The sequence below is a fragment of the Typopeltis vanoorti genome, chromosome 20 (genome assembly GCF_054136105.1).
Source record: "Typopeltis vanoorti isolate ZY-2024b chromosome 20, IOZ_Tvanoo_1.0, whole genome shotgun sequence".
Taxonomy (NCBI): Eukaryota; Metazoa; Arthropoda; class Arachnida; order Uropygi; family Thelyphonidae; genus Typopeltis; species Typopeltis vanoorti.
Window position 1 is genome coordinate 3,063,258 of NC_143568.1, and position 25,579 is coordinate 3,088,836.

The 25,579-nt window shown below is 35.4% G+C and overlaps 1 protein-coding gene across 4 annotated transcripts in view; it reads right to left on the bottom strand.

Moving 5' to 3' along the window:
- The window catches only part of LOC150095195 (PC-esterase domain-containing protein 1A-like), a 150,012-nt gene that overhangs the window by 34,984 nt on the left and 89,449 nt on the right, over positions 1-25,579 (bottom strand). For all 4 annotated transcript variants that reach the window (XM_090410347.1, XM_090410349.1, XM_090410346.1 and 1 more), the window contains exon 5: positions 15,365-15,578. In XM_090410347.1, coding sequence (XP_090266473.1) covers positions 15,365-15,578 — 214 coding nt within the window. The remainder of the gene's footprint in view (positions 1-15,364; positions 15,579-25,579) is intronic.

The following is a 25,579-nucleotide window of genomic DNA, read 5'->3' on the forward strand; positions in this document are numbered from 1 at the left end:
TACTATATTTTTCTTCATAGCAGAGGAAACTGCTATCCCTTGCACAGCATAAAAATTGCCAGCTTCCTACAAAAAAGGTTCCAGAACCAATGTAAAGAGAGCAAGGGAATAAAAATTCAAGCTCGCTTGACTTCTTTTTGAATTTTGTCTAAGTCTGATTGGAACCCAATAACTACGAAGCAGGTACTTATAAGGGATATTATAGAGTAGATCACGTAGTAAAAACAGATTAAATTCTACTGCTCGGCTTGGAACTCCATACACCTGTGCTTTTAATTATGCATCCTATTCCTATTTTAAGCCTGTTGTTGATAATGATAAAAAAAAAAAGGAGAGATTTTGTACTCCATATTCAATAGAGAAATAGGCCTCCAACTGGTGATTAAGGTATCATCTCTAGAGACCTGTAAAGAGAGAGAGAGAGAGAGAGAGAGAGAGAGAGATAAGAAATGAAGAATAAAATCCCAGGCTTCTTGGTAAAGTTCTATCACCAGACAGCCAGGTCCCAGGGATTTTCTTGTCTAACATTCATTGTAGACTGCAGCAACTTCAGCTGCTGTAATGAGTCTATCGAGCCCATCTTGGATAGGAACAGGAAAAGCATTAATGTCCCAAGAGTTATAGTTTCCCCTGTAAGTACTATTGTCTTTTAAACAGATGTTCATAGAGATTTTGAAAGGAGTAAAAGGATATTGTGATGAACATGTCTTCTCCATCCAGACAGATTTGGGTGATAATCCGTTCTTCATGGAATTTCATGAATTGTCTACTAAAGAAAGCAGCTGAAGAGCTAAGTGCAGCCATATTCTTATTTTAAAATTTCTTTCTTCCTCCTATCCAGTTCAACACAGAAAGAGATGTTTCTAATATCACTGCAGAAAGAAGATATAATTAGTGAAGCGTAAGTAACTTCTAGATTTTGAATGAATCTGGTGATGTCTTCAATTTGTGAAGGAGCAATTGTGTATCCCACTTTTTGTCAATTGTTTTCCAGCTTTTTTCCATTTTCTTGCCATCATTTCAATTTCATGGCCACTGTTTTTTTTATTTGAAAGCTGGTCACACAAATGGTAATCATACTGAGAGAACTTTGCATTGGCGAACCTGATTATTTTTTCCTGAACTATATCCTACTCTTTTGCTTTATCTGCATGAGATAGTTCCTCCTAGTCCATGAACTTTTCTGAGCCTGAAAAGTCTTCATTTGATGATCCATAACCTTCTCCATCTTTATATTGTTATTATTTTTCCTTTTTTAGATTTTGTTCCTTTTTTAGTTTGTCTTTTAATTTCTTCTGTTTATCCTCAATTTTTTTTTTTTTTTGATGATCTTGTCTGGATACTATGTTCTTTCAGATGTGTTACTTGTTTTTCTGTTTTCTCTTTTGATTTTTCCTTGTATAAGGGTTTCATATGTTTGGTTCCCCTCTGATGTATTATATGCTGTACTGGCTCTTATTCTTTTGGCAAAATTCTAACAGGACAAGCAGTAATGCGATGTTCAGAACTTTTGCATTTGTGGCAGGGTTTAGGACGCTGAATGGTAACATATCTGATCTCTAGACAGTTAAAACATTTAGCCTTGGGCAGCAGTTGCTGCCCAAGTGATCATATGATCACAATGTAGGCACAGCTGCTGATGCCAGGATAATTCACCACAACTCAAGTTGTACCAATGTTGACAAAATTTGGTACAGGTGTCTTCATGCCCATTGTGAAGGTGACCTCACTAGAAAATCCTTTGGAATCTTTGCCTGGGATACCCTTTCTTACGTTACTGGTTTCATCCCATTTTGAGGAAGTCTGGATAACAATTTCATCACCATTTTCTATATGTTCCATTGAAAATCTTTCAATATTCAGTGTTCTCACTTAGCATTTTACCATTACAGGAATTATTGTGCTACCTTGGAATGTAAAACCCTGTAATCATTTATCCCTAATTTCCATATCTTTTTAACTACAACTAAATATTTCCATCCACCATTCAAGTGTGAAAGTAAATTTTAATAGCCCCTAGCATCTCTTAAAACCTGATCATTTGTCTCACCTCTTAACATCCTGGAATTTCAGTTCCTAGAGTTTGCACTCATGGAGAGAGAGAGAGAGAAAAAAAAACTATTTAATTATAAGAAAAACCTCTCATTCATAGGACTGAAAATAAAATAATACTATGATACTGAAGCAATTCTACACCACCAGCAAATGCTGTCATTGAGCTACTATAAAATTCTGGCAGCCTTGATGCAACCAAAAGTAATCCCATAATGCAGATATTAACTGCACTACTTATATTATTTACTTAAATAATCCTGTGTTATTGGGGGATGGGAAGAGAACCACCAGTAGCATCAGCAAAATAGTATTAAAATAAAGTAAAATATTATTTCACCATATACAAGCACTACAAAGGTATATCACTTTATTATGAAAATACTCTAGATTAAAGATTTTTGCAAAATGTTTTATCACTTGATGAAACAATAAATTATATTATTTTTTAATTCTTTAACCAAATGCTAAGCAAAACAAAGGCAGCATGCTAAGGCAACTGATGTAAACTTATCAACCTCTATATATACAAGTATTCGAGTGAGATTATTACCCTGTTGTGATATTTCATGTGCACAGTTTGTTTACACTTGGTTAAAGGATTACACAAAATACAATTTCTTGGCAACCCTACTTTGTAATTAAGTGAAAAACGTTTCTATAAATGGAATGACAGAGAATCTATAATTTACAATGAACAGCATGGGTTTACTAAGGAAATATCATGTTTGAGTAACTTGTCACATTTTATAATGTCACAGTTGAGTTAGACAAGGGGGAATGGATATACCATGGACTTGCCTAAAGTTTTTGATAAGAATCAGCATGGAAGACTGTTGCATAAGTTGTAGATATGGGACTACATTATAATTTACTAGCTTAGATCAGAGGAGGGCTGAGCAACATATCAAAACATGGTATACGGATACTGGTCTACAATATTTAAGGTGCTTAGTGGTGTACCACAGAGATCCGTCCTTGCTTCATTGTTATTCAATCATTATATTAAGGATAGACATGGTGATCAAGAATGCAACTGACATGCAGTGCTTGCAGAATGAACTGAAATAAGCTTGAATTGTGAGCATGTGAAAAATGCTGTCAGCAAACGTAGTTATGCACTTTGGTGTCTAATGGTATATTTTAATGACAAGATTATGCTAGAAGAAACTGATCAGGATAGGGATTTTGGAGTTTTAGTAGATGGGAAGTTGTTCTGGGATCATACAGCAAAAATTACAAATACAACTCAGAGGAAAATTGCAATGCTGAAACAAACACAGACATGTAAGAATAAGGAAGTAATTTTGTCTCATTACAAGACCTTTATACAAACTCAACCTGGACTACTGTGTGTAGATCTATTTGAATTTCCAAGGTGATGCAGATTCAATGGAGAGGTTCAAAAGGAGTGTGTTAAAAATGATGTTGGGACTATGAAATATATATTATGAGTAGAGATTGAAAATTTGTGGAATCCAGATGCTTGCAGATAAGACAAAGAATGATGATATAATAGAAACCTAACAAACTTTTGAACGATACCAGTTATACAGGATACAAGTAGATAGAATTTTTCATTTCATAGAGGGTTAGAGGAGGACATTCATGGAAGGTGAAAATGACTGCAGTCAAGAAAGCGGTGGGAGGCAGATTTTTCTCTCATAGAAAGAAGTATCTGGCAGATATTTCCTTCTCCTTTGCTAAAATTGTGAGGACAGCACAGCTGATTATGAAAATGATGCAGAGAACACTGATGTGTAGAAGTAAGAAAGTTTTGTGAGCAACATATCAAAGTTGATCACAGCCTGATCAGTCTTTGTACAAGATTATGATCAGGCTGTATATGGATTACTGTGCACAGATTTGGTCACCTGGTTTTCAAAAAGATGATAAGATGATGGAGAGGGTTCAGAGATGACTAAGTTGGTTTCTGGAATGTGGAATATGAGGACAGATTGAGAGAATGCAAATTACAGAGCTTAGTGGATAGAAGGAAGAGGGGGAGACATGATCAAGACATAAGTTGGTAATGGGTAATTACCAGATTAACATGGATGAGAATTTTCATAGAATATCTGGAAGCTATATAAGGTGGGTGTGAGCAAGCGAGGATGAGGAGTAGGTTTTTTGCATGGAGAGTGGTGGGTGATTGGAATGTGGTGCCTGAGAGTGTGGTGAATGCATTTAAGTTGAGGTACAATGAACTGTGCATGTGAAAGTGAGACCTCCCATGATGAGTCTCTTGACTCCATGGAAGTCTGTTGATAATAACTAGAATGGATTGTCTTTGAAGGTTGTGAGTGCAGAATAAACGAATTCAACAGAAGATTGGAGTGTTTACATGGCCTACCTTGATGAGTCCTCAACTCCCTAGAGGACTCCTGTAGAAGTAGTAGTAGTAAGATATTCATGAGATATCCCATTAAAAATATTTTTAAACTTTTCATCAACCAATAATGATTATATTATAGAACTTTATTTAATTACACATAACAAGAATACAAGGTACTTATAAATTCCTTGTGCAGTATGAATTTTTTAATAACTTCATGTCTATATAAACTAGCCTATCTCAAGCTTTTTATTCTGGAGGAACCCTTGAAATAATTTTCCGGCCTTGGAAAATCCCTGCATAAAATTATCATCATCAAATTCCTGACATGTACACTCAAGGGGCGTACAGGATATGATAGTACTACATGAAAAATTTACATCATTACTAACTTCCTATCTACAATTTTCTTCCAAATCAGTCTGTTACTTGTCAAAACTCCAACATTATCAGATCTTATATTTCTATCGTCTAAAGCACTTTGTACCGTATCAATCCACCTATATCTTGGTCTTCCTCTGGGTCATTTTCCTGCCAACCTGGCAGAGAACATTTGTTTTGCTAATCTTTCCTTGCCCATTCTGTTTAAGTAACCATACCACCTGAGATTAGCTATGCTAACGCATTCCTGGAAGCTGACGATGTCAAGTTCTTTCCTAATATCCTAATTTTTAATATGATATTGCCATTGATGCCATCTGTTCACGCCTCTAATCTTTCTCAGGACTCTCATATCTACAGTCGCTAGTCTTTGGTCAATTATTTTACTTCTAAACAGCTCTCAGATCCATAAGTTAAAACTGGTTTGAACACTGTCTTGTATACAGCTAATTTAGTGTTCAACTAATTTCTCTCTTATTCCATATGAATTTAATCAATGAAATTCCTACCATACCAGCTTTGTTGACTCTGTTGTCTATTTCCATATTTAATTTACCATCTTCACTAAAAATCATGCCTAAATAACTGAAATGTTTTACCTGTTCCACAGGTTCTCCGTTTTCAAAACACAGTTGACATTTTCAACGATTCTACCTATTTTCATTGTTTTTGTCTTTTTATTGCTGACCTTCATACCATATCTATTACAACAGTTATTCAATTTAGTCAGAGAATCTTGCAATCTTGTAGCAGATTTATTTAGAAGTATAACATCATCCGCATAAAGCAAAGAGCTGACATTAACATCTCCAATTCTGATATCATGTTTAATACCACTTTGCTTCATAATGTGATCCCTATAGATAATGAATAACAGAGGAGTTAATGTACATCCTTGTCTTACACCAGATTTAACATTAAACCATCTTCCTGTACTTCCTTCAATTATAACTGCTGACTTGCAACTCAAATAAAGACTAAGTATTGCTTGATATAATGCCCCATCGACACCATATAACTGTAAAGTATTGAACAGCTTCTCTCTTGACATCTTGTCATATGCCCTTTCCGGATCGACAAAACTTAAATACAGATCTTTGTTATATTCCCATGCTTTCTCAACTATTTGTCGTAAAGTGAAGATCTGATCCTGACAGCCTCTATTTGGCCTGAATCCAGCTTGTTCTTCACCAAGCATTTCTTTCACAATTCCTCTCAACCGTTTCTCAAGTATAGTGGCATAAATCTTGCCCAGAACACTCAGTAGGGAAATACCCCTGTAATTCTCACATTCAGTTTTATTTCCCTTTTTATATATGGGTACTATTAGAGCTCTACTCCAATCATCGGGAATTCGTCCCTCTGACCAGGTTTTCTGAACTATGCAGTGCAGCCACTGTAAGACTCTTATACCTCCATACTTCAGCATTTCTGGTCGAATATCATCTGCTCCTGCTGCCTTTCCACACTTCAATCCTTTGATGGCTTTTTCTACTTCAAGTATGGTTATGTATTCCTGACTGTAGGCCTGTTGAGTGTTTCCTACCACTGTGCTATCACTGCTGGTTTCATTTAGCAATTTTTCGAAGTAATTACTCCATACTTCAAGGATATCTTTTTCTCCCGTTTTCATGTCACCTTTATCATCTCTAACTCCTTTTACAGCACTCTCTCCTCCATTTCTAAGCTTCTTCAACAACCTCCAGAATATCTTACCACCTTCTTGATATTTATTTTCTATGTTCTTGCCAAAGTCCTCCCATGACTTTTGTTTATCTAGTTTTACACAGTGTTTAGCTTTCTTACATTTGTCTCTTTATTCTCTAAGAGCACAAGCTGACTTATTTGCCAGGAACTTTTGATATGCTTTCTTCTTTTCCTTCACTGCCTCTTTAACTTCCTGTGTCCACCATGGAGTGGTGATTTTTCTATCCTTGCAGACAACCTCACCACATGCCTCTCTGGCTGAATCAAGCAGGGTTTTCTTCAAGGTTTGCCACTGAATCTCCAAGGTTTGATTCCTGTTCTCAAACTCTTTCATTTTTTCTTCAATAATCTTTGTGTGTTTTAGTCTACAGTTCACATCTGAGAGCTGCTCGACTTTTATTCGCTTTAAGACTTTCTTACATGTCATTGTTTTCAATATGAAATTCAATTTTATCCTGCTCAAGACTAAATAGTGATTACTTCCAATTTCAAATCCTCTGTACACCCTGGTGTCCTGCACCAGGGAGAAAACATCACTATCAACAATAACGTAGTCAATGAGACTTTTCTTATTCCTTGCCTCTTCTCTCCATGTGAATTTGTGACATTTTTATGTTGGAACATGGTGTTAGTAATAACCATTCCATGTCCTGAGCAGAAATCCAACAGTATTTGTTTGCCATTATTCTTAGCTTTGCTCTTTTCTCCAAATTTTCCCAAAATATTTTTGTATATCTGACAATCACTTCCTACCCTGCTATTTAGATCCCCAACAAGGACCAACTTTTCTTTTTCATTGTGTCAGTAGCTTTCTCTAGAGCCTCAAAAAATTCCTCTACTTCTACCTTAGTAGAGCCTTCTGTGGGACCACAGCCACAAATAAGTCTCATTGTCCAGTTCCCCATTCTGATATTTGCCCACATCACTTGAGATTGCCTGCCATTCAAGAAGATTCGCCTCATATTTAGTGTTGAATACTATGGCTACTCCTTCTTTTCCTTGATTGTCATTGCCTGAATATAACATAAAATTATTATATCTTGTTGGATCCTACGTTCTACTCTGATGTAAATTCTAGCTGTTGACTGAATCCACATTCGAACACAGAGAAAATTTAGTTTTAACTGCGCACTCTATATTCTAATTTGCTTAAGCAAAGTTTTGAAATCAACCATCAACTAGCATAATATTCTTATCAACTTAATTCAAGCTGAAATTCTCCTTATCATATATATAGGATGCCCGCTAAGATTCAAACTATTTTAATGAGCGGTGCAATGAAAGAAATCAGGCAAACACAAGATTCAGCTCAAAAAAATATTATTTAATGCTTTAAATAATATTTTTAAACTTTTAATATTTAATATTTTAATTTTATTAAAATAAAATTTTAACACATAAATTTACATTAAAACAAGAATTTCTTGTAGAGATAATACAATTTAAGAATGAATAAGTTCTCATTAAGACAATAGTAATTTACTCAGCTGAGTATATCATTTACGATTAGAATTTATGCATATTAATTCTACTCTTATTATTATCCAAGATTCCAAACACAATTTCACTTTAAACAAAGGTATCATTCAATGAACTTCAAATATTGATTCAGTTTAACTATTCAGAACAATCACAAAGCACAAGTCATCAGACATTCATTCAGCAACCTTTAAGTTTATCAATCTAACGCAATAGTTCTCAGAAAATTCAGTCTCAAATTTACATTGCGTTCTCTCATAACAGGCTTCTTTATATTACACATTCAATCTTTAACTATTAATCCAGAGATACTTCATATATTACGTTTACGAGGAAATGTTTCACTATATTACACATTCAATCTTAAACTGTTAATTCAGCAATATAAACTATATCATGTTCTCCAGAAACAAGCTTCACTACTTCACACAAGTCATAGAAAAGATATTCTTACTGTTATAGACAGTATAGCTTCCTCATTATCGAGAATCCTAGAAACTCTCCTTGGTTCTTGAATACTTTCACTTTGAGAACACACAAATATTATAGAATCCTGGGTTTCAGTAACTGATTAGTTAACTCAGTAGAATTTATCTTCTTGCTTGTAATTGCCCAACTTTCAATATTTATTACTCATTCTTATTATCCTTTCGTCCAACGCTATCCTTCTGCGAGGCTATAGGAATTTATAAAAGAATAAGATCTCGAAGAAAGATAAGTCAAAATACAGAGCGGTTCCCAGTCCTTCCTACCCTGTTCAGCCCTAGGTTATTTCTCTCCCACTTTTTACTGTGTTACTTCTTTTCCATGTACTGCCCATGACATCCTACTTTCCTTTCCCGCCAAAATCTGATTCTAACTGGTTTTGTTGATACCGAACTGGCTTCTTGCATACAGTACAGTAACTCACGTTAAAGCATGCGCTGGCTAAAAATAACTTATTTTCTCACAGCAACCAATCAAGTCTTATTTTGAAGAATTTCTTGGATACATTACATTTTACTAATAACATAAAAAGATTGCATAATTCACAATTTTTATCTCTGTATCAGTAACATTAATCTCATAATATACAAGCGATATTTAATACATAGTTTTTACAACTGTACTTCATATCAAAATAATAAATGAACAAATAAATATTAATAAACATAACTTGAAAGAAATCATATGAATAGCATACTATTAATAAGAGGTTGTTAGTCTGATGAGCAAATTTGGCTTAGGGAATGGCAGATTATGTTTGATTCTGAATGAAGTATTAATAATTTCCAATTCTCCTCATTTAGAATCTAACAATCTGTAATAATTATTTATTTCTATAAATTTATACAATTTTTTTTTTCAATCACTATCTCTTGCAGAACCCCAGTTGAGAAACTCTGATATAAACCATCTGCAAAATGCAACAGAGAATTTATTCAAATTTAAATAAATTTATCACTTATTCATTTATTCTAATTTCTTTCTTTTAATTTACACTATACTGAATGGCTTCAATTAAAGAAAATATCGTGTTCTCTGACTAGTTGAACCTGTCACAACGACATACTCAACAGAAATTCATATACAAACTGGATGGAAAAAAAATTAAAAAAAAAAGACAAGTAGCATTAAAGATAAGCCACAAATTGAAATACTGAGGGTAAACGATGAGACTGTATTATCTGTAAAACATGCTTTTACAGCCCACAAAAATCAGTAAGATTAGATTCATTGAAGCTGGATATTCCTAAAACAACAGTTCACAAAATTCTCAAAACAAAATTATATTAACAAGAGCACGTGACTCAAGTCACATTATATGTTTGAAGAAAGCTACCATGCAAAATTACTTATCCATCATAATTTTAACCATAAAGTTGAAAATAGGGTATTATTTGTTGACAATGTATTGTTTCATGATAAGGCAACACTTTGCATCAGCAACAAGATAAAATGCCATAATTGTCATATATGGGGGGTGGGGGAGATAGAAAAATCGCAAAAAGTTTGGGAACACAACAAACATTCTCCTTAAGTGAACATCTGGTGCACTAAAGGAAAATCACGAGTGATCCATTCTTTTTGAACGAACTGTTGTAAATGGCGAAACTTATTTGAACATGCTGCAGAATTAACTTATTCTTGAACTTAGGTGATCAAGACTTATTGATGGTACAGCCTTTCAAGCAAGACAGGGTGGAGTACCCTGCTACATCACCATGTTCAAGAATAAAATTTAGATATCCCACAAGTTTAAAAATATAGAGATGAATTAAAGTTAATAATGTGGTATTTGTAAAGTTTAGTTAAATGTATGTTTGTTGGTTTTCTTTGTATGTCACTAGCAAGACATTTTGCAATGTTATTTTAATATATTTAGCTGCTGAAGTCTTCCTTAGCACTTAGTTATAATTTTGTATGCACTGTCACATTTTGTAATGTTGGTGCCATTTGAATGCAAACAATTGTTTACAAAAATGTCAATAATGAAGGAACCGAAGTTAACACTGTAATTCACATTGCATGAATAATCAAATGAACTTACCTCAGTGCATAGAAGATTGTGAAATTAACTATTATAAAATTTGGATGTTTGGATCATTGAACATACCTTTCTGCATTGTGAAGAAGGAACTTCGTTGTTTCAAGCCCAACGCTGGAAAGTAGCAATGGCAGCACATGATGGTAGATTTAAGTGGAAGTTTCTCAGTTGCATTTCCGAGCATGTGCGGAAGCAAAAAGAATGTAGCAAACATTGCTAGGGGTTCAGCTGTCTGTGGAATACGAAACAAACACAGCAGAAGAATTTTGTGGAGTTTCTGTGTTTTCAATATATGAAGACTGGACAGAAATTACAACAACAAACATTAGTTCTTGTTGGTCCATAAACTGTATAGCTCTTTTCTTTAGCATATGAATAATGCTAAGTTTTTGGGAGATGTGGTGTGATGAGCTGAAGTGTAGATAACATCCAGTATTTGTAGGTTTCTATAAACAGATAAGTTGACACTGTTATTTTCTTGTTTCTTTATTATGATGTCCAGGAATGGTAGCTGTTTGCCCTTTTCAAGTTCTAGTGTGAATTTGAGTGTATGGTGGAACAAACTGATTTTGTTTAAGTAATCCAATAGCTCTTCCTTTTTGTTGTTCCATACGATAAAGATGTCATCTACATATCTAAACCATGCTGTAGGTTTTGGGTTAATCTGAGATAAGATTTTAGTTTCAAGATCTTCCATAAATAGGTCAGCACAAGTGGGTGAGAGGGGACTACCCATGGCCAATCCGGTTAATTGTTTGTAAATGGTTTCCTTCCATACGAAATAGTTAGAAGTTAAACAGTGACTAAACAACGAAGTGATGTCTTGTGGGAACAAATTGTCTAAGATGTTGATGACTTCAACTACTGGAATGTTGGTGGTAAACAGGGAAGTAACATCAAGGCTAGCAAGTATATCATCTTCAGAGACAGGGACGTTTTTTTAATTTTTCAATAAAATGTTGAGAGTTTTTAATATAAGTATCTGAGTTATGGATGTGTTGTTGTAGAATTTTGGCTAGATGTTTAGACAGTAAATAAGTTGGAGAATTGATTCCATCTATGATGGGGCATAATGGGGAGCCATCCTTGTGCACTTTTGGAACGCAGTACAGTCTAGGAGTTAGAGGATGCATAGATTTTAACTTTTTAATTAAATCTGTAGGCCAGTTTGTCATCCAACGTAATGGTTCATTGGTGTCATTATGATTTTTTAACGTTGGATCTGTATTAAGGACATTATAGACGGACGTATCGGATAACAGATTGTTAAGTTTATCTTCATAGTCTTTTGTGTTTAAGATGACAGTACTATTTCCTTTGTCCGCTTTAAGTATGATGATTAAAAAATCATAACGACACCAATGAACTATTACGTCGGATGACAAACTGGCCTACAGATTAATTAAAAAGTTAAAATCTATGCATCCTCTAACTCCTAGACTGTCAGACGTTCCAAAAGTGCACAAGGATGGCTCCCCATTATGCCCCATCATAGATGGAATCAATTCTCCAACTTATTTACTGTCTAAACATCTAGCCAAAATTCTACAACAACACATCCATAACTCAGATACTTATATTAAAAACTCTCAACATTTTATTGAAAAATTAAAAAAACGTCCCTGTCTCTGAAGATGATATACTTGCTAGCCTTGATGTTACTTCCCTGTTTACCACCAACATTCCAGTAGTTGAAGTCATCAACATCTTAGACAATTTGTTCCCACAAGACATCACTTCGTTGTTTAGTCACTGTTTAATTTCTAACTATTTCGTATGGAAGGAAACCATTTACAAACAATTAACCGGATTGGTCATGGGTAGTCCCCTCTCACCCTCTTGTGCTGACCTATTTATGGAAGATCTTGAAACTAAAATCTTATCTCAGATTAACCCAAAACCTACAGCATTGTTTAGATATGTAGATGACACCTTTATCGTATGGAACAACAAAAAGGAAGAGCTATTGGATTACTTAAACAAAATGAATTCTTTCCACCATACTATCAAATTCACACTAGAGCTTGAAAAGGACAAACAACTACCATTCTTGGACATCATAATAAAGAAACAAGAAAATAACAGTGTCAACTTATCTGTTTATAGAAAATCTACAAATACTGGATGTTATCTACACTTCAGCTCATCACACCACATCTCCCAAAAACTTAGAGCATTATTTATATGCTAAAGAAAAGAGCTATAGAGTTTACTATGGACCAAAACGATCTACAAGAAGAATTGACTAGAATATCTAACGTCCTATCCTTAAATGGCTACCCTAGAAGACTCATCAACAAGATTTTCTTCTCTGACATATCACAAAGACAACGTGATGTCACCCAATATATCACCACTATAACTATTCCATATGTTGGTACCATTTCCATAAAACTGGCTCTCCTCCTAAAACCACACAATATTAGAGTGACCTTCAAGTCAATTGAAAGTATTCAGAAATTTCTAAGATCACCGAAAGACTTCCATCCTTTCTACAAGTATGCTGGAGTTTACAACATTCCTTGTTCCTGTGGTCTTAGTTACATTGGTCAGATGGCTAGAAGCTTCGAAATGAGACATAGGGAACACATCGGTTATGTAAGAAATAACAGACAAGATATATCTGGTCTTCCTTCCCACTTCTCTACTACCAACCACATTATTGAACTGAAATAAAAGTTATATGCCTTATATAGAAGAAAACTACCGTTCTAGAATCTTCAAAGAAGCAGCTACAGTCGCCCGTTCCACAAAAAACCTCAACAGGAATCAAGGTTTAATCCTACATGATATATGGAAGACCTTAATCAGATCACTAAACACACATGAAATGAACTTCAGCACCAACTACAAAATGTTTCTCAACAAGTAAATCATGTATCTGCGGCACGTGTATTGTTTCACGCTCAGTACTATTTTGTTATTGAATTAGAATTGTCAGTTAACATCTAGCTTGTAATTTACATCACCTACCTTATTTGTACCCTGAAGATGCCGACAGCAATAGCCGGCAAAACTAGTTGGTTATTAAATAGTTTATTACCACTTGACCGATACTTCTAAATAAGAGTTAGTTATTCAAAAGGGACTTTATTGCTTACCAGTTCATATAGAAATGAACCCAGCAAAGTTTGCTATATTTAGGATTCTCAGTCTGATAAGAGATTTCTAACAGTGGATACAGTTTTAGTTAATTCTTCAGAAGCTTTCATATAGAAGGCAGAGTTGTTCTAAAGTGTTGAAACTATGATAAGGTTTTTAGAAGCATGTTAAGACTTTCGCATAGAAAGTTAATCCATTCTAAAGTGATATAGTTTTAGTAGTTTATTCAGTGGAGTTTGCTGTTACTTTCATATAGAAAGTGAAATTATTGAAGTGTGCTGGAAGAACTCAGGAAATGTTTATTTTCTTCGGTGTTCTGAAAAGAACTCCGAAGATGCAAGAAGAATTTGTCTTATGTTGCTGTCATATAAAGAGCACCTTTGTTTTGTGTTAGACTTTCTCCTGTGTAAACTCAAGAAAGAATTAAAGTTCCTTAGGAGGCAAGAGATTAAGGTTACAGGAGTTTGATCCAGAAAGGATAATAACTGTTGGTTTACATGATTGAAAGAAAGTTGTGCAGAATCAGTGTTTTTCTTGTTTAAAACTGAAGAATACACCGGAGCATGCGTAGTAGTTAAGTAGTTGATTTGATGTTATATATAATTGTGTTATTTGTAAATTAAAGATTTTTATTTGGGTTAAAAAGAGTAAAGACTCAATCTATGGATTAATAGCTCAATTTAAGATGTTAGATTACATATGAGATATCCTGGAATATGAAACTGTGTGCAAGGTTAACTGAGAAATTAGTTTCAGTGTTTTTTTTTTTTTTTTTTTTTTTTTTTTTAATTTAAGAGTTTTAACCATTCTGAGTGTGTGTGTGTGTGTGTGTGTGTCTGTGAGAGTGAGTGAGTAAGTAAAAATACACTCCATTCTTTTTTGAAGGAATTATTGTGAATGGCGAGACTTATTTAAACATGCTGCAGAATTAACTTATTCTGAACTCGGGTGATGAAGAATTATCAACGGTACAGCCTTTACTGTCAATAAGCCTTATAAGTGATGGGGTATCCTGCTACATCATGTTCAAAAATTTTTTAATTAATTATTTATTTATTGCATATATATATATATATATATATATATATATATATAGATGGATTGGAAGATGTGGACCAAACCTTGCCCCTTACTTATATCAAGCTCACTTGACAGCCCTGATCTCTAAATGATCTTTGCACTAAGATTACAAATGTTATCTGCTATAACTCAAAACAACTGCAGCATATGTTCAGGGAACTTAAATCGCATTATGGTTTGTATTCAAAATGATGGATATATTGAGTTAACATTCCTCAATTAAATCTGCTAAATTTTGAATAAATTCTGTTGCATTCTGCAATTTTTATCTTATAAAAATTTAAACTGTACAAGGACTTCATAGACAGCCTGTATAATAACAGGCTCTTGAAGAATGATCTATCCTGATTGACTTCTGTAACCATACTTTTAGGATAAGTTGATTAAGTATTTACAGCTAAATATATGCTTTTGTCTATAAGCTGCATGTTCTCCTGGAAGATATTCCTGGTTGTGGAATGAAAACTGACACCTTTGTGTGAGACCAACTAACTCGCCTTCTACTGGGATTTGAACTCATGTCTTTCCAAACAAAGGGTTTCATCGAAACCCAAATGTACCATGGAGGGAGGCAACCATCTATAAAATAATAGGACATAAAAATTCATATTCGATAAGAAATCTTTTCACTTGGTTCGTAATTGCAGTAAGTTCGACTAAAATCAATACAAAAATTTTAGCTACTATAAAATTTGAAATACCTTTCTGGCATAATGATTGGCCTCCATAACATGAAATCTAAGTGAATATTTCAAGAATTCTAACTGAGGTATCAGAAAACCACCTCTCATATTCTGTGCAACAGGAGGAGTTGTGACCCATACTAATAAGCACTCTTCAGAAAGAACCTGTTGCAGTTTCTTCATTACATGTCTCAGATCTTTCATATACTGCATAACACCATGTGGTCCCCATCTACAGAAAACAAGAAATTAAACAATTTGTGGCATGCAAAAATTTAATCAGTAAGATAGGAAATACATGCATGTAATCTTTTACTTTAGCTATATTAGGCTCAATGGCTAGTCAAAGCAGAGTAACTTGGCTTTATATAAATTTGCAATATCTCAAATGTATGCCCCCCCCTCCCCCCACACACAACCTTACAAAAGAGATTTTGGAAAGAACTCCAGTATCATTAATGTGGTTCCTGGATTTTTTTTTTTTTTACATTCATTAAAATTTTTCCAATACAGCCAAAGTATGCCAATTTGCAAGAGCAAGGGATGAGGTAGATGCCAGCATGATCCAAGGCAACGTTTCTCAACCTTTCTAAGCCCAAGGAGACCAGTAAAATGCTTAAAACAATTCTACTGACCACTAAGTTTTTTTTTTTCCAAATAATTTTTACTTGCTTATTCAAGTTTATTTGTTTTGTTTGGATAATTAAAAAATATATATTTATTTAATTCATTTAAGTCTGCATGCGGACCACCTGTCCCATCATCGTGGACCACAGGTTCAGGAACACTGATCTAAGGGATTGCCCACCATGCCTATGATCCCTATCATATTCAGTGGAGAAAAAACTTCTTTATTTACAGATGTAGATTTAAATCACTGTTTTTGAAATCTGAATTTGCAACATTCTCTTAATACGAATATCTCATATTAAGAGAATGTTCAATAATCTAGAACAGGGCTTCTGAGTTAATAGACACAAGGTGAGTTTTCAGCCTCATTCTAAATGCATGCAAAATGCATTGCTGCATTTTCTTAGCATAATTTACATTTTGTTATTTTAAAACATAATTTAATTCGCTATTAAGTTATTTAGGGGTGCTTAAGGGTCAAAGCTGTATAACTGAGAGGAGACCTCCACATAGCCTTTCAAGGAATACGGAGAACCGACCAGGGTTTCTGACCTAATGTCCAATCCTCACTTTCTCGTGGTGCACCCTGTTGGGTATCTACTTTGATACTGAACGAACGAGGATGGGCTGGCAATTTGGGATTTAGCCGACCAAATTGTATTCTTATTGGTTAAACCAAAATAAAAAATGATGGTACAACATGACAAAATAATTTCATGCCGGCTGGGGTTAAACAAGGGTCCCGTTGTTTTCGCCAGGGAACCAGGGCTAACAGCAAAAAGTCAGCTACTTGAACAAATCTGAAAACAAACCCCAACTCAACATCACCAGAGTTAAAGATCGGTACTATCAACGTAAGAAGCCTGAATGGCAAAGAAATGGAGCTAGCTGAGGAATTAGATAAGTACCAGATTGACATAATAGGGGAGACTGAAACAAAAAAAGACAACAACTGGTGAGATCTTTCTGAGCAATAAATATAAAATGTTATATTCAGGCAATGACAATCAAGGAAAAGAAGGAGTAGCAATAGTATTCAACACTAAATACGAGGCTAATCTTCTTGAATGGCAGTCAGTCTCAAGTAGAGTAATGTGGGCAAATATGAGAATGGGGAACTGGACAATGAGACTTATTTGTGCCTATGGTCCCACATAAGATTCTACTAAGGTAGAAGTGGAGGAATTTTTTGATGCTTTAGAAAAAGCAACTGACACAATGAAAAAGGAAAAGTTGGTCCTTGTTGGGGATCTAAATAGCAGAGTAGGAAAGGATTGTGAGACATACAAAAATATTTTGGGAAAATTTGGAGAAAAGAGCAAAGCTAATAATAATGGCAAATATCTCTTGGATTTCTGCTCAGGATATGGACTGGTTATTACTAACACCATGTTCCAACAAAAAATGTGCACAAATTCACATGGAGAGAAGGGGCTAGGAATAAGAAAAGTCTCATTGACTATGTTATTGTTGTTAGTGATGTTTTATCCCTGGTGCAGGACACCAGCGTGTACAGAGGATTTGAAATTGGAAGTGATCACTATTTAGTCTTGAGCAGGATAAAATTGAATTTCATATTGAAAAGAATAACGTAAGAAAGTTTTAAAGCGAATAAAAGTTGAGCAGCTCTCAGATGTGAACTGTAGACTAAAATACACAAAGATTATTGAAAAGAAAATGAAAGAGTTTGAGAACAGGAATCAAATCTTGGAAATTCAGTGGCAAACTGAAGAAAACATTGATTGATTCTGCCAGAGAGGCATGTGGTGAGGTTGTCTGCAAGGATAAAAAAATCAGAACTCCCTGGTGGACACAGGAAGTTAAACAGGCAGTGAAGGAAAAGAAGAAAGCATATCAAAAGTTCTTGGCAAATAAGTCAGCTTTTACTCTTAGAGAATAAAGAGACAAATGTAAGAAAGCTAAACACTGTGTAAAACTAGCTAAACAAAAGTCATGGGAGGACTTTGGCAAGAACATAGAAAATAAATATCAAGAAGGTGGTAAGATATTCTGAAAGTTGTTGAAGAAGCTTAGAAATGGAGAAAGAGTACTGTAAAAGGAGTTAGAGATGATAAAGGTGACATGAAAAACAGGAGAAAAAGATATCCTTGAAGTATGGAGTAATTATTTTGAAAAATTGCTCAATGAAACAAGCAGTGATAACACAGTGGTAAAAAACACTGACCATGCATGCAGTCAGGAATACATATCCATACTTGAAGTAGAAAAAGCCATAAGGCTTGAAATGTGGAAAGACAGCAGGAGTAGATATTCGACCAGAAATGCTGAATTTTGGTGGTATAAAAGTCTTACAGTGGCTGCACTGCATAGTTCAGAAGGCCAGGACAGAGGGACAAATTCCTGATGATTTGAGTAGAGCTCTCATAGTACCCATATATAAAAAGGGAAATAAAACTGAATGTGAGAATTACAGAGGTATTTCCCTACTGAGTGTTCCTGGCAAGATCTATGCAAGTATACTTCAGAAACGGTTGAGAAGAATTGTGGAAGAAAAGCTTGGTGAAGAACAAGCTGGATTCAGGCCAAATAGAGGCTGTCAGGATCAGAGCTTCACTTTACGACAAATAGTCGAGAAAGCATGGGAATATAACAAAGATCTGTATTTAAGTTTTGTCGATTTGGAAAAGGCATATGACAAAGTGCCAAGAGAGAAGCTATTCAATACGCTGCAGTTATATGGTGTCAATGGGGCATTATATCAAGCAATTCTTAGTCTTTATTTGAGTTGTAAGTCAGCAGTTAGAATTGAAGGAAGTACAGGAAGATGGTTTAATGTTAAATCTGGTGTGAGACAAGGATGTTCATTATCCGCTCTGTTATTCATTATCTATATGGATCACATTATGAAGGAAAGTGGTATTAAACCTGATATCAAAATTGGAGATGTTAATGTCAGCTCTTTACTTTATGCGGATGATGTTATACTTCTAAATAAATCCGCTACAAGTCTGCAAGATTCTCTGACTAAACTGAATAACTGTTGTAATAGATATGGTATGAAGGTCAGTAATAAAAAGACAAAAACACTGAAAATAGGCAGAATCGTTGAAAATATCAACTGTGTTTTGAACGGAGAACCTGTGGAACAAGTAAAACGTTTCAGCTACTTGGGCATGATTTTTAGTGAAGATGGTAAATTAAATATGGAAATAGACAACACAGTCAACAAAGCTGGTATGGTAGGAAGTCAACTGAATAAATTCATATGGAATAAGAGAGAAATTAGTCGGAACACTAAATTAGCTGTATACAAGACAGTGTTCAAACCAGTTTTAACTTATGGATCTGAGAGCTGGGTCAGAAGTAAAACACTTGACCAAAGACTAGAGACTGCAGATATGAGAGGTCTGAGAAAGATTAGTGGCATGAACAGATGGCATCAATACCAATATCATATTAAAAACGAGGATATTAGGAAAGAACTTGACATTGTTAGCATCCAGCAATGTGTTAGCAGAGCTAATCTCAGGTGGTATGGTCACTTAAGCAGAATGGGTGAGGAAAGATTAGCAAAACAAGTGTTCTCTGCCAGGTTGGCAGGAAAACGACCCAGAAGAAGACCAAGATATAGGTGGATTGATACAGTACAAAGTGCCTTAGACGATAGAAATATAAGATGTGATAATGTTGGAGTTTTGACAAGTAACAGACTGATTTGGAGGAAAATTGTAGATAGGAAGTTAGTAATGATATAAATTTTTCATGTAGTACTATCATATTCTTTACACCCCTTGAACGAATTTGATGATGATATAGTTAAATTTTTTCCAACTCTCTGGAAATGAAACTTCTGGATCTGAAATCGTTAATTCGAACACTAAAGTTATAAAATCTTGTATAGAAGGAATTTTGTGCAAAATCCTTATATACCGATTTTACTTAAAAAGAAAGTCAATACAAAATACTTGTAGTTTAATTAACATTTTTTCTTAAGTGTTTTATGTAATCTGGTAAAATATTAGAATGAATTACTAAATTATTTGACCCCCAATATTGTACAAACAAAGAGATAGTCCAGACAGGACTAGATTGTAGACTTGAGGCTATCACCAGGCGCGAAGGTAAGCGAGTTAAGGGGTTTTCCTGCCATGACTCAGCAATTTCGTAGGGGGAAGAATCTCTGGTAGAACATCTGGGGAACTCAATCTGAAGAGGTGCCAAGGTCATAAAGACTGAATAAAAAGGAGACAGATGCTTGCTTTGCTCCTGGCTCTGGCTCACTCTCTGTTCCTGACTTGTTCCGGTGTTGCTTCGAAGAGGTTCCTAGGTCCAGCCGTTCCAAGGATGGAGGCAGGATATCCCGCTAGCAGTATTTTTGACGATGATAGGATATTTTTTAACAGCAGTGTCGGCCCATTTGAGAAGTCCAATCGCGAAGTTCCTTAAGTGATCTCCGAGAATGATGTATCATCGTTGCCGTGGAGTAGTGTCTGTTTGCAGTTCTAACGGGAAGGAAGAAGTTATGTTCGTGATCTCTAGGATCTTGAATGCTGAACTGGCTGAGACAGGTTTCAAGTAAGATTATTGTAGAACTGTTATGGATTGTTAACCTTAGAGCAGGAACTGTTGATTATATAGTTGCTAGTATAATGTACAGTTGTGAAGTCAGAAAACCGCACTTCTAAATTATTGTGAAATAGTTATCTGCAGAGTGATGAGCATTTGTTAATGTTAAAAGGTTATTGTTAAGAGTTAAAGGTTGAAGAAAAAATTTAAAGTGAAGCATAGTTAGGCATAATTCTTTAATGGTCTAAGTTAAACGGAGTCGAAATGTGCGTGAAACTAACCACACACCGACGTATATGTGATCATATAAATTTGTCTTTAAGCTATAGGCTAGAAGTACTGATTTAATTAATTTGAGAATCAGGCACGTGCATTGCATTGTTACTTAGCAGAACTGAAAGGAACCAGATAAAATTGATATATGTGAAATCCCATTTCTTTTATGTTGCAATTACCATGCCTTAGTATGAATAAATTGTTTTGTTTTGTTAATAATTTGCCTGATTTTAACTTACCAATGCAATGCACTTCTCATAAAAATATAGAGCGTGTGTGTGTGTGTCCTTAAAGTTGACCACGAATGACTAATAGTAAGTTTCAAACATTGCTTGATTTAGAGCTGAATTTTAGAGATAATTCCGTGTTCCACTGAGCATTTCTGAGCGTATAGGAAATGCAAACAATTCCTATGCGCGATCTTTAATGGCACAGTCGTTATACAAATAAATTTTTAAAGATCAGTGTAAGAGAAAGTCATGACGGAAAAATTTCGAGAGAAGCAACGGGAGCTACATCTGGTATTTGTGATGGTACCGAAAGTATGCCAAGTACTAGTGCTTCTAGTTTAGAAGAAACAAAGAAAAAGAAATATGTTGATACTTCAGAATGTGCAATACAAACCAAAAAAAGAAAAGGAAAATTTGTTAGGCATTTCGACAAGGACTATTTAGAGCTTGGTTTCATTGTAGCCCCTGGCAGTGAAATCCATTCACCTAACAAGCTCTCTCCTTATTCACATCCAAGAGTATATAAAGTGCATTGTACCTGTGACCTGGCTTACTATGGACATACAAGAAGATCTGTTGATATTTGTCTTGGAGACTGACTTTTCAATTTTTGCCTTGCTTCCCCTAACAAAAACAATGGAGACTTTGGTTAATTAGGTGATGTCTCAGTTTGCATGAAACATATGATAGAGTGCCAAGGCAAGAAGTCTGGAGGTGTCTGAGGAAGAAAAAAGTACTGGAGAAATATGTCAGGTTGGTGCAGGAGATGTATACAGAAATGTGAAGACAAGAGTTCGAACCTGCCTGGGAGAGACAAAGTTTTCCAGTGACAGTTCGCTTGCATCAAAGGTCAGCATTAAGTCCGTTCCTGTTTAATATTGTGATGAAGGTGGTGATGGAGGAGGTGCGCCTTGGACTATTTTGTATGCAGATGACATCGTGCTGTGTGTAGAATCAAGAGAAGAAATGGCAGCTAAACTGAAAAGTTGGAGGAAAGTACTGGAAGAGAGGTATGAGCCTGAGCAGAAGTAAGACAGAGCATATGTGTTGCAAAGTGGATGGTAGCCAGTAGACAGATCTGGAAGGAAATGTCATCAGGAAGGTCAGTGACTTTAGATACTTAGGTTCAACAATGAAAGAGGATGGTGAGGCTGAGAAGGAAATGGAATGCAGGATATAAGCAGGATGGAAGAACTGGAGAGAGAGAGAGAGAGAGAGAGAGAGATGGCTGGAGTGCTATGTGATAAGAGGGTGCCGATCAATCTAAAAGGCAAAATCTACAGGGTAGTGAGACCAGCTATGATGTATGCTATGGAAATTGTGGCCCTGAGGAAAAATAACATCAGCAGGATGGAGGTAGCGGAGATGAGAATGCTTAGGTGGATGTGCAGTGTGACCAGAAAGGATCATCTGAGCAATGACTATTGTAAGGGGAATGGTGAAAGTTACAAACTTAGGAGCAAAGATACAGGAGGCTAGGTTGAGATGGTTTGGTCATGTGATGAGGAGGGAGGAAGAGTATGTGGGAAGAAAGGTCATGCAGATGGATGTGCAGAGGAGGAAGCATAGACAGCCAAAGAAGAGATGAGGGAGATGGTGGAGGAGGACTTGAGGATGGAGAACTTGGATGTGGCTACAGCCCAAGACAAGAAGTAGTGGAAGAGACTCACCACAAACAGCAACCCTACTTAAGTGGGAAAAGCTGCAGAAGAAGAAGTGTAAGAGAAAGTCAGCTAGTTAGACAAAGGAATTGGTTCCAGCCAGAGGCAATTCCTGAATATATACGCCATGCACGTGAAAGTAGCAGAGTTACGACCTTGAGAGGGGGGGATGAAATCGTAGACTAAAGGATTACATCCCCCCCTCTCAAGGTTGTAACTATGCTACTTTCACGTGTGTGGAGTATATAATCAGGAATTGCCTCTGGCTGGAACCAATTCCTTTGTCTAACTAGCTGACTTTCTCTTACACTTCTTCTGCAGCTTTTAATAAGACAAGCTCAGGCAATGATTACAACTCGGAGTAAGAATGATAATAAGAGAAAAGGAATAAAATAATATTGAGATAGAATAAAAGAAGTTCGAAAGGTACGAACTTAAATAACATATTAAAATATTTATTAAAATATCATTAAATATTACAATAGCATACACCTTTAAAGCATCCCCAAAACACTTGCAATTTTAGTTGCTGGTTTTCTGCAAAAGTCATAAGCCAATGATCTTCATTTCTTCCTTTAATTTCTATGGTTCAGAAATTTATTTTTCTTTCTATAGACTGCTCGTTTTTTCATAATAATTATAAACTGAACCCCCCCCCCCTGGCCACACACACACACACACACACACACACACCAATAGTTCTGTCTTCGTTGTCATAACATAATTGATAACTTTTAAATGTTTTTCTTTCTATACGAAAGACTTCATAAATATCCACTTTTGAGTTCAAAAAATCTAATTTCTCTCACAGCAATATTATAGTGTTCCTTTCACTCCACACATGCTCTACTATGCGGCATACTTCCGATCTTTGTTTCAATCATGAAGTGGAAAAAATGAGCTATCATTACTTGTAGTTATCGTGCTTTACTTGAAAATAGTAAATCTCATACGTTTCAAGTGTACATGAAAACATTAAGTTTTTCATCACAAAACAAGTAAGTTTTTTTTTTATCATGTATGTATTTAAATTAAATTGCAGTTATCATTTTCAATAAATAAATTTTTAATCAAATCAAACCAATATAGAAAATGATGGTACAACATGACACAATTTCATGTCGGCTGGGGTGTCGCCCAGTTAAACAAGGCCCCCCCGTTGTTTTCGCCAAGGAACCAGGGCGAACAGCGAAAAGTCAGCTACTGGAACAAATCTGAAAGCACACCCCAACTCAACATCACCAGAGTTAAAGATCAGTACTATCAACATAAGAAGCCTGAATGGCAAAGAAATGGAGCTAGCTGAAGAATTAGATAAGTACCAGATTGACATAATAGGGGTGACTGAAACAAAAAAGACAAACTGGTGAGATCTTTCTGAGCAATAAATACAAAATGTTATATTCAGGAACTGACAATCAAGGAAAAGAAGCAGTAGCCATAGTATTCAACACTAAATATGAGGCGAATCTTCTTGAATGGCAGGCAGTCTTAAGTAGGGTGATGTGGAAATATATGAAAATGGGGAACTGGACAATGAGATTTATGCCTATGGTCCCACAGAAGGTTCTACTAAGGTAGAAGTGAAGGAATTTTTTTATGCTTTAGAAAAAGCAACTAAAAAATGAAAAAGGAAAAGTTGGTCCTTGTTGGGGATCTAAATAGCAGAATAGGAAATGATTGTCAGACATACAAAAATATTTTGGGAAAATTTGGAGAAAAGAGCAAAGCTAATAATAATGGCAAATACCTGTTGGATTTCTGCTCAGGACATGGACTGTTTATTACTAACACCATGTTCCAACATAAAAATGTGCACAAATTCACATGGAGAGAAGAGGCAAGGAATAAGAAAAGTCTCATTGACTATGTTATTGTTCATAGTAATGTTTCACACAGGTGCAGGACACCAGAGTGTACAGAGGATTTGAAATTGGAAGTGATCACTATTTAGTCTTGAGCAGGATAAAATTGAATTTCATATTGAAAAGAATAACATGTAAGAAGGTTTTAAAGCGAATAAAAGTTGAGCAGCTCTCAGATGGGAACTGTAGACTAAAATACACAAAGATTATTGAAGAAAAAATGAAAGAGTTTGAGAACAGGAATCAAACCTTGGAGATTCAGTGGCAAGCCTTGAAGAAAACCCTGATTGATTCAGCCAGAGAGCCATGTGGTGAGGTTGTCTGCAAGGATAAAAAAATCAGAACTCCCTGGTGGACACAGGAAGTTAAAGAAGCAGTGAAGGAAAAGAAGAAAGCATATCAAAAGTTCCTGGCAAATAAGTCAGCTTTTGCTCTTAGAGAATACAGAGACAAATGTAAGAAAGCGAAATACTGCGTAAAACTAGCTAAATAAAAGTCATGGGAGGACTTTGGCAAAAACACAGAAAATAAATATCAAGAAGGTGGGAAGATATTCTGGAGGTTGTTTTTTACCACTATGCTAGCAGTGATGATAGCATAGTGGTAAAAAACACTGACCATGCATGCAGTCAGGAATACATATCAATACTTGAAGTAGAAAAAGCCATAAAAGGATTGAAATGTGGAAAGGCAGCAGGAGTAGATGATATTCGACCAGAAATGCTGAAGTATGGTGGTATAAGAGTCTTACAGTGGCTGCACTGCATACTTCAGAAAACCTGGTCAGAGGGACGAATTCCCGATGATTGGAGTAGAGCTCTAATAGTACCCATATATAAAAAGGGAAATAAAACTGAATGTGATAATTACAGAGGTATTTCCCTACTGAGTGTTCCTGGCAAGATCTATGCAAGTATACTTGAGAAACGGTTGAGAAGAACTGCGGAAGAAAAGCTTGGTGTAGAACAAGCTGGATTCAGGCCAAATAGAGGCTGTCAGGATCAGAGTTTCACTTTACGACAAATAGTGGAGAAATCACGGGAA